Consider the following 15,221-nt stretch of genomic DNA (forward strand, 5'->3'; position numbering starts at 1 on the left):
GTAAGTCAGAGGGAAAACCCTCATTAAGGGCCATAGATACCGTATTACACCCTTAGTGCTTAAAATGCCTCTTACCATTTTTTTAATTTTTTTTTAATTTTTTGGGGTGATAGTGTTGGTAGCATGCAGTTTTTAACTGTGGTATAAAATTGTGTGGTAATGTAGAAGTATGGTCTTTTTTGAAAATGGTATAAGAAATAAAAATGTAATTTGTATGAAACCAAGGATACACTTGAGAGGGTGTGCACATATTTTCCTTTTTGTTCTTGTTTATTTCTGAGAAAACTGTAAGAAGAATAGAACACGTGAAAGGAGGAAAAAGTATCTTTTTGGTATGTGCTGATGTTAGTTTTGGAAGCATTGCTTGCCAAAGAGAAATCATTGATTTAGTAAGGCTTGAATCATGAATAGATTAAGATTAGGGACCGTTGAAGACACATGCTGTGACCGTTGAAGACAAATGGAGTCTTTCCATTGAATTCAATGGGCTTAGGATGAGGTCTTGGAAGGGAAAATGAAGAAACTGGAAAGAAGAAAAATATATTCTTGTCACACTTACAATCACGAGGGCAGAATGGAAAATATGGTTAAATACATTAAAAAGAACAATAATAAATATGTCTACTTATTTTGTTTTTAGATTGCTCAGAAAAAAGAGAGAAACTCTCCTCCCCTTGATCCAGAAGTTCTGTCAGTTTTTGTGCCTCCGTTTATCAGCAAAGAGGAGATTCAAGCGACTAATATAAATAGTAGTAACTTCAATAAAACAAAAAGACGTTCTTTCAGAAAAAAGAGAGAGAGACCTAAGGTTGAAAACGTGAAAAATCCAAATGGGGAACAGAAAGCACCTGATACTGAAGATATTAGTGTTCCAAAAGATATTGATCTTATTGGCTTGCCACAACTATGCTTTCCAGGTATTATGTGGTTTTATTTAACTGTTAGTTAAGAAATGTTTATAAACACTCGATCTGTTTGGTGACCTATAATAATAATACAGTCACAGACCTCTTCCCTTATTGTGGCTGTTTATGGATATTGACAAGTTAATTTTTTTATTTGTATTTTCATAATACCACGCAGCCCTACTCATGGAGCAGGGTTCCATTGTGCCAGGGACTGTACAAGTACAGAACAAAGAGACGGTCCCTGCCCAAGAGAGCTTATAATCAAATTTCTCTACTTTCCTATATTTTATGGTATTTTTAAGGCTGTCTTCTCACCTCACCTCTTCTCTGCCTTTAGGTTGAAGAAAATATTTTTCTTCTAAATACGAATGAATACCCTTTCCCACTCCAATACTATATATATTAGGATGTCCCTAAAGTAGAGACCATTTCCCATAAGCCTCTTTAAAAAAAAAAAAAGGCAAAAATCCATCAGATGGACTTTGTGATATGTTTTTGGCATATCACAAATACAAAATGAGCTGGGTAGTGTTTTCACTTGTTCAGTGAAATTTGTGTATGGCTTAAGATGTTATATAACAATTTCAGATCAAGTGAATTATGGAGGGGTGCTATAATCCCTTTTTAAAATAAAGCATTCCAATGGAAGTAAAGTAGCAATACTTGCTGTAACTATAGCAATGCAAGCTGCGCTATTAAAACAAACTATTTTTCAGTAATGTATGTTTTGAAAAGTACTTGTCTTACTTGCAGGAGGACTTTACATAACTTCTGAATCAAAAGAGGATCACATTCATTTTCTGGTCTTCACAGATGTCTGTGGTAACAGAACGTATGGTGTTGTTGCTCAGTATTACCAACCTATGCAAGTATGTTTTTAACCTTACACTTTTAATAAAACTTACTTAAATATTAGGTAATACATTTTGATAATAATACCTGTTTAATTTGATGCTTCACATAAGTTATTGGATATTTGTATATTTTAATACCAATATGGAACAACTCTTACTTTAAGAGAAGTACTCCTCACTTAATACAATATTGTGCCCATATACTCAAGCACAGTTCCCATAGAATTCAGTGGGAATGGTGCTGGAGTATCTGAGAGCAAAATTTGGCCTTAAGCATATTTTTAGGTGCTTTAATGTTTGTGAGTTATATACTCCATGTTCTTGGTAGATGTTCATAGCGCAAATAACTTGCTTTTAGCAGGGGGATCTAACCTTTCCAAACTGAGATAGATAGATAGATATCTATAGATAGATAGATAGATTTTTTTTTTAAAGGAGTCTAAGGGAGTTAGATGTTCAAATCTCAATGGGAGTTGGGTGTCTAACTTGCTTAGATTCTCTCAAAAATACCAACCGTAATTTCATGAGTAACATCACAACATTAATATGTAGCTTTCTTGTAGGATGGTTATATCTCTTCAAATGGGCAGGCCCACAGGGAATCTGTGCAGACTGCTAAAGCTTTTGGCTGCTTCGTACCATTTGCTATTTGTGTCATATCCAGATATCCATATTTTAATGCCCTTAAGGACTGTCTGTCTTGGTAAGTATTACTGTTATATCATTTATGCCTGTGCTGCAAATACATTTACAAGTCAGTCCTTTATGTATGAATTGTCAAAATTTGACAATGTAGTGGGAATGTTTGAGTGACAATAAAACTGGAGTTGGTTATAAGTGATTATGGCATGAGACAGAGGACAGAACAAAATTAAAACAAAAGCCACCTGGATAGTAACAAAATAGAAATGCAGTTTCAAAGACGTGTTGGTGTTCTTTGAGATTTTATCTGGCTGTGCAAAATTAATATCTGCAGGGAACTGATTTCTAATATAGATTTATCTAGGTTCTCCCTGGAAGATCTCAAACTCTACAGGTCTCTCTATTTGGGGAAAATAATTTTAAAACACTTCACTGTGAACAGAATAAGTTTCACAAAGAGCATAAGTAAACTTGTCTGTAACTGGTTAGACACACTGTGGAATAAGGTGACCTAGCCACTCTATGGGTACATCTACACTACAGGGGGGAGTCGATTTAAGATACGCAAATTCAGCTACGTGAATAGTTTCGCAGCCGACTTACCCCGCTGTGAGGACGGCGGCAAAATCGACTTCTGCGGCTTTCTGTCGGCGGCGCTTACTCCCACCTCCGCTGGTGGAGTAAGAGCGTCGATTCGGGGATCGATTGTCGCGTCCCGATGGGACGCGATAAATCGATCCCCAAGAGGTCGATTTCTACCCGCCGATTCAGGCGGGTAGTGTAGACCTAGCCTATGTGAAGGAATACATGATTACTTGGATTCTGATAGTCCATAGGAAAATTAGGAGGAGAGAATCTTTTGGTTCACAAAAACAAGGAGTCTGCTGGCACCTTAAAGACTAGCAGATTTATTTGGGCATAAGCTTTCGTGGGTAAAAACCTCACTTCTTCAGATGCATAGAGTGAAAGTTACAGATGCCGGCATTATATACTGACACATGGAGAGCAGGGAGTTACTTCGCAAGTGGAGAACCAGTGTTGACAGGGCCAATTCAATCAGGGTGGATGTAGTCCACTCCCAATAATAGATGAGGAGGTGTCAATTCCAGGAGAGGAAAAGCTGCTTCTGTAATGAGCCAGCCACTCCCAGTCCCTATTCAAGCCCAGATTAATGGTGTTAAATTTGAAAATGAATTTTAGTTCTGCTGTTTCTCTTTGAAGTCTGTTTCTGAAGTTTTTTTGTTCAATGATAGTGACTTTTAAATCTGTAATAGAATGACCAGGGAGATTGAAGTGTTCACTTACTGGCTTATGTATGTTACCGTTCCTGATGTCCGATTTGTGTCCATTTATTCTTTTGCGGAGGGACTGTCCGGTTTGGCCAATGTACATGGCAGAGGGGCATTGCTGGCACATGATGGCATATATAACATTAGTGGATGTGCAGGTGAATGAGCCCTTGATGGTGTGGCTGATGTGGTTGGGTCCTCTGATGGTGTCGCCAGAGTAGATATGGGGACAGAGTAGGCAACGAGGTTTGCTACAGGGATTGGTTCCTGGGTTGGTGTTTCTGTGGTGTGGTGTGTAGTTGCTGGTGAGTATTTGCTTCAGGTTGTCATTAAGCGAGGACTGGCCTGCCTCCCAAGGTCTGTGAGAGTGAGGGATCATTTTCCACGATAGGTTGTAGATCGTGGATAATGCGCTGGAGAGGTTTTAGCTGGGGGCTGTATGTGATGGCCAGTGGTGTTCTGTTGTTGTCCTTGTTGGGCCTGTCCTGTAGCAGGTGATTTCTGGGTACCCATCTTGCTCTGTCAATCTGTTTCCTCACTTCCCCAGGTGGGTATTGTAGTTTTACGAATGCTTGATAAAGATCTTGTAGGTGTTTGTCTCTGTCTGAGAGGTTGGAGCAAATTCGGTTGTATCTTAGGGCTTTTAGTTCCCAAATTGCACTGTTTTGAAGGCTTAACAGCGAGACTAATAATCTACATTCTAAAACTTCTTAAAATACTTGAACTTTAAAGGTGGGTCAAGAGATGGGATGGAACTTGGGAAACTGTTTTGACTATTGTAGCCTCAATTTATTGTGGGGGCTACTATCTCAAGTTTTCACATTTTCACCTTCAACCAGTTTAATATGTATATGCCTGTGTCTGAAGTGGATTGTAAGCTCCTTAGGGCAGGTACTCTGTCTTCTTACATCTGTACAATGCTGAATAACCTGCGGTTGTAGGCCTGCTGTAATAATCTATATGAAAAAACAAGAGTTTCTGCTATTGTTTTTTCAACCAGTGCTAAGTCTCAAAAATGCAAGGAACCTATTCATGAATTTGCTGAATAGTTCTCCCCTCCACCCCAAAAAAAGGTTGTGTAGGAATCCCTTATAAGCTTTAAGCCAGTGGTTAGAAAACTCACCCAGGATGTGGGTCACCAGGTTCAGTTAACCCCTCTGCCTGATGTGGAGAATGGGTCTGAACTTGGGTCTTCCACATTGCAAGCCAGTGTCCTAACCATTGGGTTATGTGGGATATTGTGGAACAGGGGTCTGTCAATCTCTCCTGTTGAAGCTGTTCCATTTATAAATAATTAGTCATTGAAGGAGGGACTTGAACCTGTATCTTCCACACGCTAGGTGAATACCCTAACCACCAGACTATATAGTCACTCACTCACTTTCCCTGGCCCAGTGATTATTCATTGTCAATCATAATGCTAATTTATAGTCCTTCATAAAGACAGAACATAAGAACGGCCATACTGGGTCAGACCAATAGTCCATCTAGCCCAGTGTCCTGACTTCCGACATGACCAATGCCAGGTGCTTCAGAGGAAATGAACATATAATCATCAAGAGATCCATCCCTGTCTCCCATTCCCAGCTTCTGGCAAACAGAGGCTAGGGACACTTCAGAGCATGGTTTTGCATGTTAATAATCTTAAACCCCTCTTACTTATGCTTCAGAAGGGACAGAGCAGAGACTGGCTTCTCTAGTGGACAGTCTCCTTATAAATATGGAGCAAAGGACAAACACCCATTCTGATAAAACAGAACCTTTCCAAGACCTAGGATACGATCAACAAAAGACTATCACTGGCCCATCTGTGCAATGTAGCAGAAGTAAAGAAAGTTTCACCCAGCTCTAAATATGATCACACCAGTTTCGTCATGAAACACTTGTTAGTAGATAAGTTTAGATCTTGCATTCTCCTGGCTTTTAGCTCTCTGCATTCTCCACAAGGAAAGAGAATATTTTCGTGTGAGGAAAGCATTCACCTCTGTCCATTTTATCTGCGTTGAAACTGAAAGCTTAATTCTGTGTGGCAGGTTGAAGCAAAGAGCTGGGGAGCATGCTCCGTGTAGATGGGATATTCGCAATCTCTAACTTCAGCCTTCAGCTGGTGATTTTTTTAGCAGTTGGTTACTCATTTGGCTATGTTAAGTTTCATGCGGCAGGAATGCAGCAGCCTCTATTTCCAGTGATTTCCCTAACTCCTATTGCAGGGAGCGGTTTGGCTGATGGATCCATGTGGCTGCAGATCCACCATCCAGGCTCCTCCCATTCTTCAAGAACGCTAGACCAGCAAAAATCCCCACAAAGCATAGGTTGCAGTATACAAAGAATGCAGACTCTCTTGTGGGCCTTCTGTTGTTATAGACAGTGATACTCCGACTGAGGCTTGTGAGCTGCAAGTGGCTCTTTAATGGGTCTCCTGCAGCTCTTTGCAGCACGTGATATTAAAATACTGTGCGATTTAATTATTAATCAATTAGGATGCTATTACTATGTTCTTAACCAATTGTAGTTGATGTAGTAATAACACTTCGTCAGTCATTTTGCAGTGAGAATAATATATAAATAAAAATAGTAAATGAAACTCATACACTGGTGGCTTTTTTGAGTAACGCTGATCACCAATTTGGCTCCTGAACCACTGAGATCTGACTGTCATTGTTAGAGGATAATACTGTTCCTCTATATCTTAAGGTCACCTAACAATTTTTTCCAACTTTAGCTCTAACACACTGACTTGAATAGGACTTTGAAAGTTGGAATGAGAATAGTTCTGGGGGCAGGAAGGTGTCTTTTGCTGCTACTTATTCCGCTCTGAAGGTGTGTGTGTGTGTGTGTGTGTGTGTGTGTGTGTGTGAGATTCTAGTTCTCCCAGAACACTCCTGTGCACAGTTCACATGCTCCAGCACCTCCAGTGAACAGGATTTGGCCCTAAATGGGATTGATATTTTTATTCATACATGATATCTCCGAGTTATTTTTTTTAATCTTTTTGGGCATTCAGCTCAAGTTCCTAACATAAGTCAAAGGGAAGCCAATAGTAGAAGTTACAACTTGCTCTTGTCATAGTTATTTTTTTTTTAATCTGAGACATGTTCATATTTTGTAATTGGATACATTAAATCCTGGTGGGTACCTTGAGTCACATTACTGACTTGGAAATTTCCTTCAGAACAATCAAGATCTTTATGTTCTGTACCATTCATCTTAATTTTATAAATACTTGTTGCATTACAAATGGGCAGTGCTGGTGATTCTAGTGCCAGAACAAACTGAAAGGGAGACAGGGGAGTGTGTGACTCTGTCTCCAAGTCAAACAACTGAGAGTCCAGACCATTACCAAACATTGTTGCTGTTGGATTAATCTACAGGAGTATAGCTCTTTTCAAAAAGTTAAGGGTTTTTGAACAGGTATTTCCATTCCAGTGTGTTTGTTATGCTATCCATGTCCTGACACATCAATAATCCTAGAATATCAGGGTTGGAAGGGACCTCAGGAGATCATCTAGTCCAACCCCCTGCTTAAAGCAGGACCAATCCCCAAACAGATTTTTGCCCCAGGTCCCTAAATGGCCCTCTCAAGGATTAAACTCACAACCCTGGGTTTAGCAGGCCAATGCTCAAACCACTGAGCTATCCCTTCGCCCTCTAATATAACACTTTTCATCAGTAAATCTCAAGTGCTTTACAAAAATCAGTGTCATTATCTCCATTTTACAGTTGGTGAAACTGAGGCACACAGAAGCAGGAATAGAAACCAGGTCTCGTGAGGCCTAGTCTAGTACGCTTGTCCCTAGGCCACAAGTTCTCCTACTTTCTAGCTAAACTGAAAAAAAGCATCTTTTAGTTGGTGGCAACCACCCATTTCTGGGTGAATCCCCATCTTGGATGGATGAACATTCTCTCTTTCTCTGTCTCTCTCTTAACATGTCCCTAAGTCTGCTCTACAGAAGGTTATGAGTCATTTGTGAGCCAGCCCAAAGATGCTGTTAGAAGGCCTTCCTTTCTGAAAAATTTCTAAAGTAAATCATGCACAGTTAATAGTGTTAGAGAACCTGTACACTCCTTTGTAATCTCTTTGCTTGAAGTATATTTTTTGTTCCCACAGCTCATTTCTGTCGGGCAGGCTTTTCCAAGGCATCACTATCCGATACTATAGTAGTACAGACACTCCCCCAGTTAAGCAAACCCGATTTACGCAAATCCGGACTTAGGGAAAAAGTTCCGTAAGCTTTTTTTTTTTTTTTGCGCATAATTGTCGGGTATACGTTCCCAACTTACGCAACATTCGACTTACGCGAGGCGTTCCGGAATGGAATGCTTGCGTAAGTCGGGGAGCGTTTGTACATAAATAGGCACAGTTCTGTTTAAAGTTGTCTGTCTCTTTCCTTTTGTACACTTTCCCTTTTTGTTGATGCAAATGTCAGGATTTAACCAACTAATTGTGGCATATGATTTAGTGGGTGTGCTAAGATCCTGTTTATGCCTCAGAACACTGACCGGCCTTCTCACTGTGCTGGTAATGTCTGTTGCATAGCCTAATAGGCATATACTAGTGAAAGTCTCAAGGAGCTTAGTCTGTTCAGTTTAACAAAGAGATAGTTAAGGGGTGACTTGATCACAGTCTACAAGTAGCTGTATCCTTCTCTTCCCTCGTGGATCACCTGGAAGCTGGCAAGTGCTCATGTTTTGCTTGTGCATCTGATATTCTTCAGGATGCTGAAAATCCTGGGGAGGTCCTAGCAGCGGTGTTGGGTAGGTGGGAATCTTCAGTCCACCTATCTGCAGCAGCTTTATACTTATAGAAAGAATGACAGTTGGCTGTGCCTCCATCTGAATATGCACTGTATAACTCTGGTAGGGTACCTTGGTAGCTTCCAGGAACAACTCTGGCCTAAACGATGCAATAGGCAAGTTGGATCCACAGGCCGCTTTACTTCAAAGTAATATAGCAAAATACAATGACAGTGCAACAGAATAAAATAGGTACCTACTGTAGCAACTGTGATAAGATAATAGGTGGCAGCTAATGGTTGTGACTTATAAACATTTAAGTAAACTTAATCGCTACTCACTGCAACAGACTTGCTTTAAAAAACAAACCCGTTAAACGTCCACAAGAACATTCACCATCAGCACCTCCACACTTTTTCAGGCCATGATCTTTTTTTGTCAGCTTCCTCTTTTCCAGTTACCCAGTTTCCCAGCCTATCAGTACAGCCCCTGTAGGATCTCCTGACTTTCCACTTCTGCCCAAATACAGGATTGCAAAGACAAGTTCAAAGTGTCCCAGAAGATGCCAAATACTGCATCGTAGGATTTGTAGTCCTTACAGTGCCTAGCCGCTACAATTCAATTGGAAGTAGTTGTAGTTTTTTGGAACCAATGTACAGTACAAAGAAGCCTAATTAAAACACCTCTGGCAAGGCCCAGAAGCCCCCATAATGGAAGGAGCCTACATATCTATATGGGGAACAGAAATTTGATAAGAGGGCTCTCTTCAATGTAATAGACTGTAAATTGAAACTAGACAAACTCAGATTAAAAATGAGGCGCAAATTTTTAACCATGAGGGTAATTAACCATGGGAACAGTTTACCAAGAATTGTGATGGATTTTCCATTGCTGAAATGTTTAAAATCCAGATTGGATGTTTTTCTAAAAGATGTGCTCTAGTAAATTCAAACGGGAATATATTTAGGGAAGTCCTATGACCTGTATTATACAGGTGGTCACTATGGTCCCTTCTGGCTTTATAACCTCTGAACCATTATTTTTTTCAGAATTAATTTTTCTCTACTAGAGGGGGGAGGGATAGCTCAGTGTTTTGAGCATTGGCCTGCTAAACCCAGGGTTGTGAGTTCAATCCTTGAGGGGGCCACTTAGGGAACTGGGGTAAAAATCTGTCTGGGGATTGATCCTTCTTTGAGCAGGGGGTTGGACTAGATGACCTCCTGAGGTCCCTTCCAACCCTGATATTCTATGATTCTAACACTGAACACTTTCTGCTGGACCAAAGCTCTGCTTGGAGGATTGTAGAGAGCTTTTCAATCTTTATAACTGAGCACCTTTTGTAAGACTTAATTGGGGTACAATTTTACTTTTGCTCAAAATATCAGAAAGCTGAAAATCAGGTCTCCCTGCCCACATTTTCAAATGTTTGGAAGACAGAGGACAGTCCTCCTGGTTGAAATGCTACACCATTAAGGAGTTTTGCTATACGTCACACTGACGGACTAGGATAGCTGCAGGTATTCTGTTCTGAGGACAGCTTTATTGCTAGGTGGCTCTCTGAAACTGTTACCTTGGTTTATTTTAATTTTTCTGTTACCTGTGCTGGAGAAGCAAGAAGTTTAGGTTAAGGTTTTCAAAAGTGACCAATGAGTTAGGAGAGTATTAATTTTGGGGTACTTAACTTGCAATTCCTTAAAGGGTCCCAATTTTCAGAGTATGGATCCTAAGGGGGCCCAATTTTCAGTGTGTGGGTGCTCAGCACTTTCTGAAAATCAGACCTCTTGGATGTGTCTCAAATTGACCACCCAAAAGTTGACCCCCACCCCAAATCACTAGTGACTTTGGTCTTAGTGGCTGAATCAGGTTCTAGTATTAGTTAGTTACACTTAGACACCCAAAGCATTCCTGCTGAATTTTCTGGTGGGAAAGGCAGCAGACAACTCGAGTTTCCCTTAGGATAGGGTAGGTAGATCAAGTCATTGAAAAAGGAAGAGGTCTGTGGCAAGTGAGGTATTGGGAACTGTACCTTAAGCTGCTTAGTTTTGGGGACAGGAAGTCTGGGGAGGGGTGCTGCAGAAGCCCATATTCTATTATGCAGAGGTAGTTGGAACTGGTCACTGTTGAATAGAGTATCTCTTTCAGGTACATTGGGCCAGAGTGTTTTCTCAAAACTCCAGCAAGGGAGAGAGCACTGCATTGTTTAGCTGGTATAGTGGTCTGCACTGCTGTACAAGAGACCTGGATTTGATATCTTTTCCCAGGATCTTGTTCCCTGAGCTTCAGGGTCTGGGAGTTCTACAGAAGCAGTGCATGCAGTGTGGTGTAGGAGGAAGCACCTTTTGTTGCTCAAAACCATCCTCCCCTTGGTTAATTAAGGAGCAGTGGTGACTGGTTCTAAAGAATCAAGCTTAGGGCTAGTCTACACTGGCAATGCTAAAGTGCTGCTGTGGCAGTGCTTTAATGTGGCTTGTATAGTCGCGGCAGAGCACTGGGAGAGGGCTCTCCCAGCGCTCTTAAAAAAAAAAACCCACCTCCATGAGGGGCATAGCTAGCCCCCAGCGCTGGCGCACTGTTTACACTGGCGCTTTACAGCGCTGAAACTTGCTGTGCTCGGGTGTGTTTTTTCACACCCCTGAGCGAGAAAGTTGCAGCGCTGTCAAGTGCCAGTGTAGACAAGCCCTTAGGCTTGCTTGGCCGAAGGGATGGGGCCAGCAAGTGGGGTTGGAGGTTGAGGTGAGGAGAAGAGATGGCAAAATCATGGGGGCGGGAATTGGATCACTGTGGCTTTGATAGGGAAGAGTTGTCATCATCTGAAAGGAGGGGCCAAACTAGGAGTGAATTTTGAAACTATTGGCCAGATAATCTATATAGATTTCTGTTCAGGAGAGGACATTGGTCTAACTTTTCAAGTGTGACTAGTAATTTTGGGTAACTTACTTTTAAGTGGCAGACTTGAGATACCTTGAAGAGGTATGCGTTTCAGAAAACATGGAACCCCACCTTCTGGAGTGGTGGTGTTGGACAACCAAAAATGTACCCAAAATTACTAGTCACTTTTGAAAAATTAGATGGTTGTATGACTCCTGAATGGCTGGCTCATTGCTAAGAAAGGTAAAGTCTGATTATATCTTGTGTTTTAGACTGTCATTTCATAACCTTGTAGTTTGTCGGAAAGGACTTCCAGCACTGAAAGTAGAACCTCTCTATGATGTGACTCCTCCAGTTATTGGCTGGAATAAACTCTTCCGTATTTGTCTTTGTCTCCTAGTGGTTGATCAGGATCCACATTCTCTGATTGTGGGGAACAATTGGTAGTCTCCAGTTCGTTGTTGTGCTCTGTGGAGCTCTGTCTCTTTGCTAGGCAGTGTACAAACATAGGGAAAGAAATGGTCACTTCCACATGGAGCTTAAACCCCAAGTTAGACACAATCACAACAACTATTGCACTGAAAATATGATAATATTGTGGTATGAATTGGAGCTGACAACAGTGTCTGAACTTATTTTCACAGGCAAACATAATAACATATTTGTGTACAAAAAATTAACCAAAGCATTTTTAAAAAAAAATCTGATAATGTAATTTAAAATTGAATTTCCTGACTTTTGTGCATATAAATTTTCAAAGTTCTAACGTCTTATAGTTATTTATTTTGCTACAAAATTTGCTACAAATGCTACAAAAAATGCATGCACATTGAATCACACATTTTAATGGTCATTTATTGCATTACTCTATATTTGTGCAATGATACTTTAGGAAATTAAACTTTTGAGTTTGACGTGCATTTAATTTCTCAATTGTAATGCTGCAGTCGTAATTCTTTTTTTGGATTGTGTATTTTTAATTTATAACTGAATAGTGCGTGTAAGCCTGCAAGAAACAGGCTAATTTCCAATAAGCTCTAGCCTTCTGTGGTTTTGAAATGGCTAAGAAGTTAAACTCCCAAAATAGAAACATTTGACAGACTTGCACACATGAAGAATAAATAAAGTTGTGTGTGAAAGATATGAAAGAGCAGCTTCATATACAGCAGCAATGTTAAAATCACTTGGAGCCTCTAAATTATCTAATAAACCAGAGGTTAAATAGTTGTAATAATATTTTTATCCATCCCAACAATTTTTTGAGTTTTAAGGTATCAAGGAAGAGTTTATTTTTTAGCCTCTTTGCATGTTACATTTAAAAAAAATATTTGGCATACTTTAATTTCAGCTTACTGGTACATCTGAGACCTCTCAAGGATTTAGACGTTGATGATCGTATAAAAGAATTTGCAGCAAAATTATCTTTAATACCTACTCCTCCACCAGGAACACTCCACTTGGTAATTAGTGAAGCTCAATTTCATAATTATTTTAACATTACCTGCTATAAAATACTAAGTATGTTGTTTGTGTAAAATGGGGCATATTCTGTAACACCAGTTTTAATGCCAGTGTGATGCCACTGAAGTCCGTACCTGTGCTTTGGGGGATAGACTGCTTTTACCCTGTTTTCTAATGGACACATGGGACACCAAAGAGGTGGGGAGAAGGTGGGGCCATTGCTCTGCCCTTTCTGCACAGCAGATAGGGTAGTGAGGAGAGGAAGGGTTGTTGAGTGGTTAGTGCTAGTCTAGTACTTGGGAGATGTGGTTTCAATTCCCTGCTCTGCTACAGATGTTTTGTGTGTCTTTGGGCAAGTCACTTAGCTTCAATTCCCCATCTGCAAAATGAGGACAATACTTCCCTATGTTACAGGGGTGTTGGGAGAATAAATACATTAAAGATTGTGAGGCTCTCCGATACTACAATAATGGGGACTATATATAGGTGCACTGTAAAAAGGGGTATATTCTCCCTTTGTGCACCTGAGAGCTTCAAGAAACTGCTTTTGGAATGGTGCAGCTCTCCACAGTTCCTTCTGTGGGTTGTGTCTAAATGCATGATTCAGCTCTTCATTATTAACCTTATTTATATCAAATCAATTATTATAAGCTGGTCTACATTTTAAGTTGTAATCAGCAAGCAGTGAAATTACAAATTATGTTTTGGTAAAGTTTCTCAGTTAGAATTGGAGAAAAAATATTAGATAATAAAGCAGGTGAATCCAGACCTATTGCTCTGATAAAGGCAGAGGTAGCCTAGAAAGACAGAATGCAGTTAGACTAAACTTACAATAGACATAATTGACAAGAGTCCCTTAAAGATGTTTTTATTATGATTATATCAAATACATTTTATAATTTTTGTAAAAAAGGTATTTCATTTCTTCAATTTTAATATCTGTTTCAGTATCTAAAATCTCTTACTAGACTGAAAAGAAACACAAAATGCTTTATAAATCTTTATGGAGATAGTTATTATTGAGTTTAATACTTCCAGTACTGCAATTATCTTTTGTATATAAAGCTACATTTTAGGTTCTGTGCTTTTTTATATTTATATATATATATATATATATATATATATATATATATATATATAATTTTCTGTCAGATAACTGTAATATTTTGTTAGAATTAGGATTTAAAATTTCTATGGGACCATTTCTTCATTAAAAATTAATTGAAAAACATGTGTTACTACAGATATTTAATATGAAACCACTACAGATAGTCTTTCCATCACGGGAGGATCCAGACAGCCCAATTATTGACTTGAATCTTCATCTTCCATTACTATGTTTCAAACCAGAACATGTGCTACAGGTAATAAAAAACAAACTTTAAAGATTCTGTAAAGTGTCACATTTTTTGCTTGTTACCTTGATTCCTTTGTTTTTTGTCCCCAGAAAAAAATCTGCAAGATGGAGTTCAGCTTGGGAGTACATATCAGTAATTTAGGGTTAAATACATTAGAGAGATGTAATTATCCCCAAATCTGTTCCATTCACCTAGGCTGGCAGCGGGCTGAGCGGGGCCTGCGGCCGGAACCCCGGCTGGCAAGGGGCCGGCAGCCAGAACCCCAGCTTGGTAGCGGGCTGAGTGGGGCGGTGGCTGGGACCCCAGCTGGCAAGGGGCCGTCAGCCAGAACCCCAGACCGGCGGCGGGCTGAGCGGGGCCGGGACCCCAGACCGGCGGCGGGCCGAGTGGCTCAGCCCACGGCGGTCTGGGGTTCCGTCCGCTGGCTCCTGCCAGCCAGGGTCCCGGCTGCCGGCCCCGCTCAGCCCGCTGCCAGTCTGGGGTTCTGGCTGTCGGCCTCTTGCCAGCTGGGGTCCCAGCCGCCAGCCCTGCTCAGCCTGCTGTCAACCTGGTGCTCAGGGTGGGGGGTGGGGATGTGGGGGGTGCAAGAGTCAAGGCATGGGGTGTGGGGGGGCTAGGTATGTGTGGGGAGTGCAGGAGTCAGGGCAGGGGGGTGTGAGGGGGCTGGGTATGTGTGGAGGTGCAGGAGTCAGGGCAGGGGTGTGTGGGAGGGCTGGGTATGTGTGGAGGGTGCAGGAGTGAGGGCAGAGGGCTGGGGGCATGTAAGGGGATGCAGGAGTCAGGGCATGGGGTGTGGGGGGCTGGGTATGTGTGGAGGTGCAGGAGTCAAGGATGGGGTCGTGGGGGGGATGCAGGGAGCTGGGGTGCAAGGGGGGTGCAGGGGTCAGGACAGAGGGCTGGGGGCATGTGAGGGGGTGCAGGAGTTAGCATGGGGTGTGAGGGGGCTGGGTATGTGTGGAGGGTTCAGGAATCAGGGATGGGGTCATGGGGGGATGCAGGGGTGCAAGGGGAGAGTGCAGGGGTCAGGGCAGAGGGCTCAGGGGGGTGGGTTGGGATCAGGGGGGTGCTCCCAACCCCCTGCCCTGAGTGGCTCACGGCAAGGGACTG

The 15,221-nt window shown here is 41.4% G+C and overlaps 1 protein-coding gene across 3 annotated transcripts in view; it reads left to right on the forward strand.

Moving 5' to 3' along the window:
* DENND3 (DENN domain containing 3) overlaps nucleotides 1–15,221 on the forward strand; it is an 86,191-nt gene that overhangs the window by 16,724 nt on the left and 54,246 nt on the right. For 2 of the 3 annotated variants that reach the window (XM_005291054.5, XM_008165128.4), the window contains exons 2-6: nucleotides 641–917; nucleotides 1,662–1,777; nucleotides 2,326–2,465; nucleotides 12,644–12,755; nucleotides 14,001–14,120. In XM_005291054.5, coding sequence (XP_005291111.3) covers nucleotides 641–917; nucleotides 1,662–1,777; nucleotides 2,326–2,465; nucleotides 12,644–12,755; nucleotides 14,001–14,120 — 765 coding nt within the window. The remainder of the gene's footprint in view (nucleotides 1–640; nucleotides 918–1,661; nucleotides 1,778–2,325; nucleotides 2,466–12,643; nucleotides 12,756–14,000; nucleotides 14,121–15,221) is intronic. The other variant, XM_065586274.1, reaches the window with a different exon arrangement.

Source organism: Chrysemys picta, chromosome 2, assembly GCF_011386835.1.
Source record: "Chrysemys picta bellii isolate R12L10 chromosome 2, ASM1138683v2, whole genome shotgun sequence".
NCBI classification, from domain to species: domain Eukaryota; kingdom Metazoa; phylum Chordata; order Testudines; family Emydidae; genus Chrysemys; species Chrysemys picta.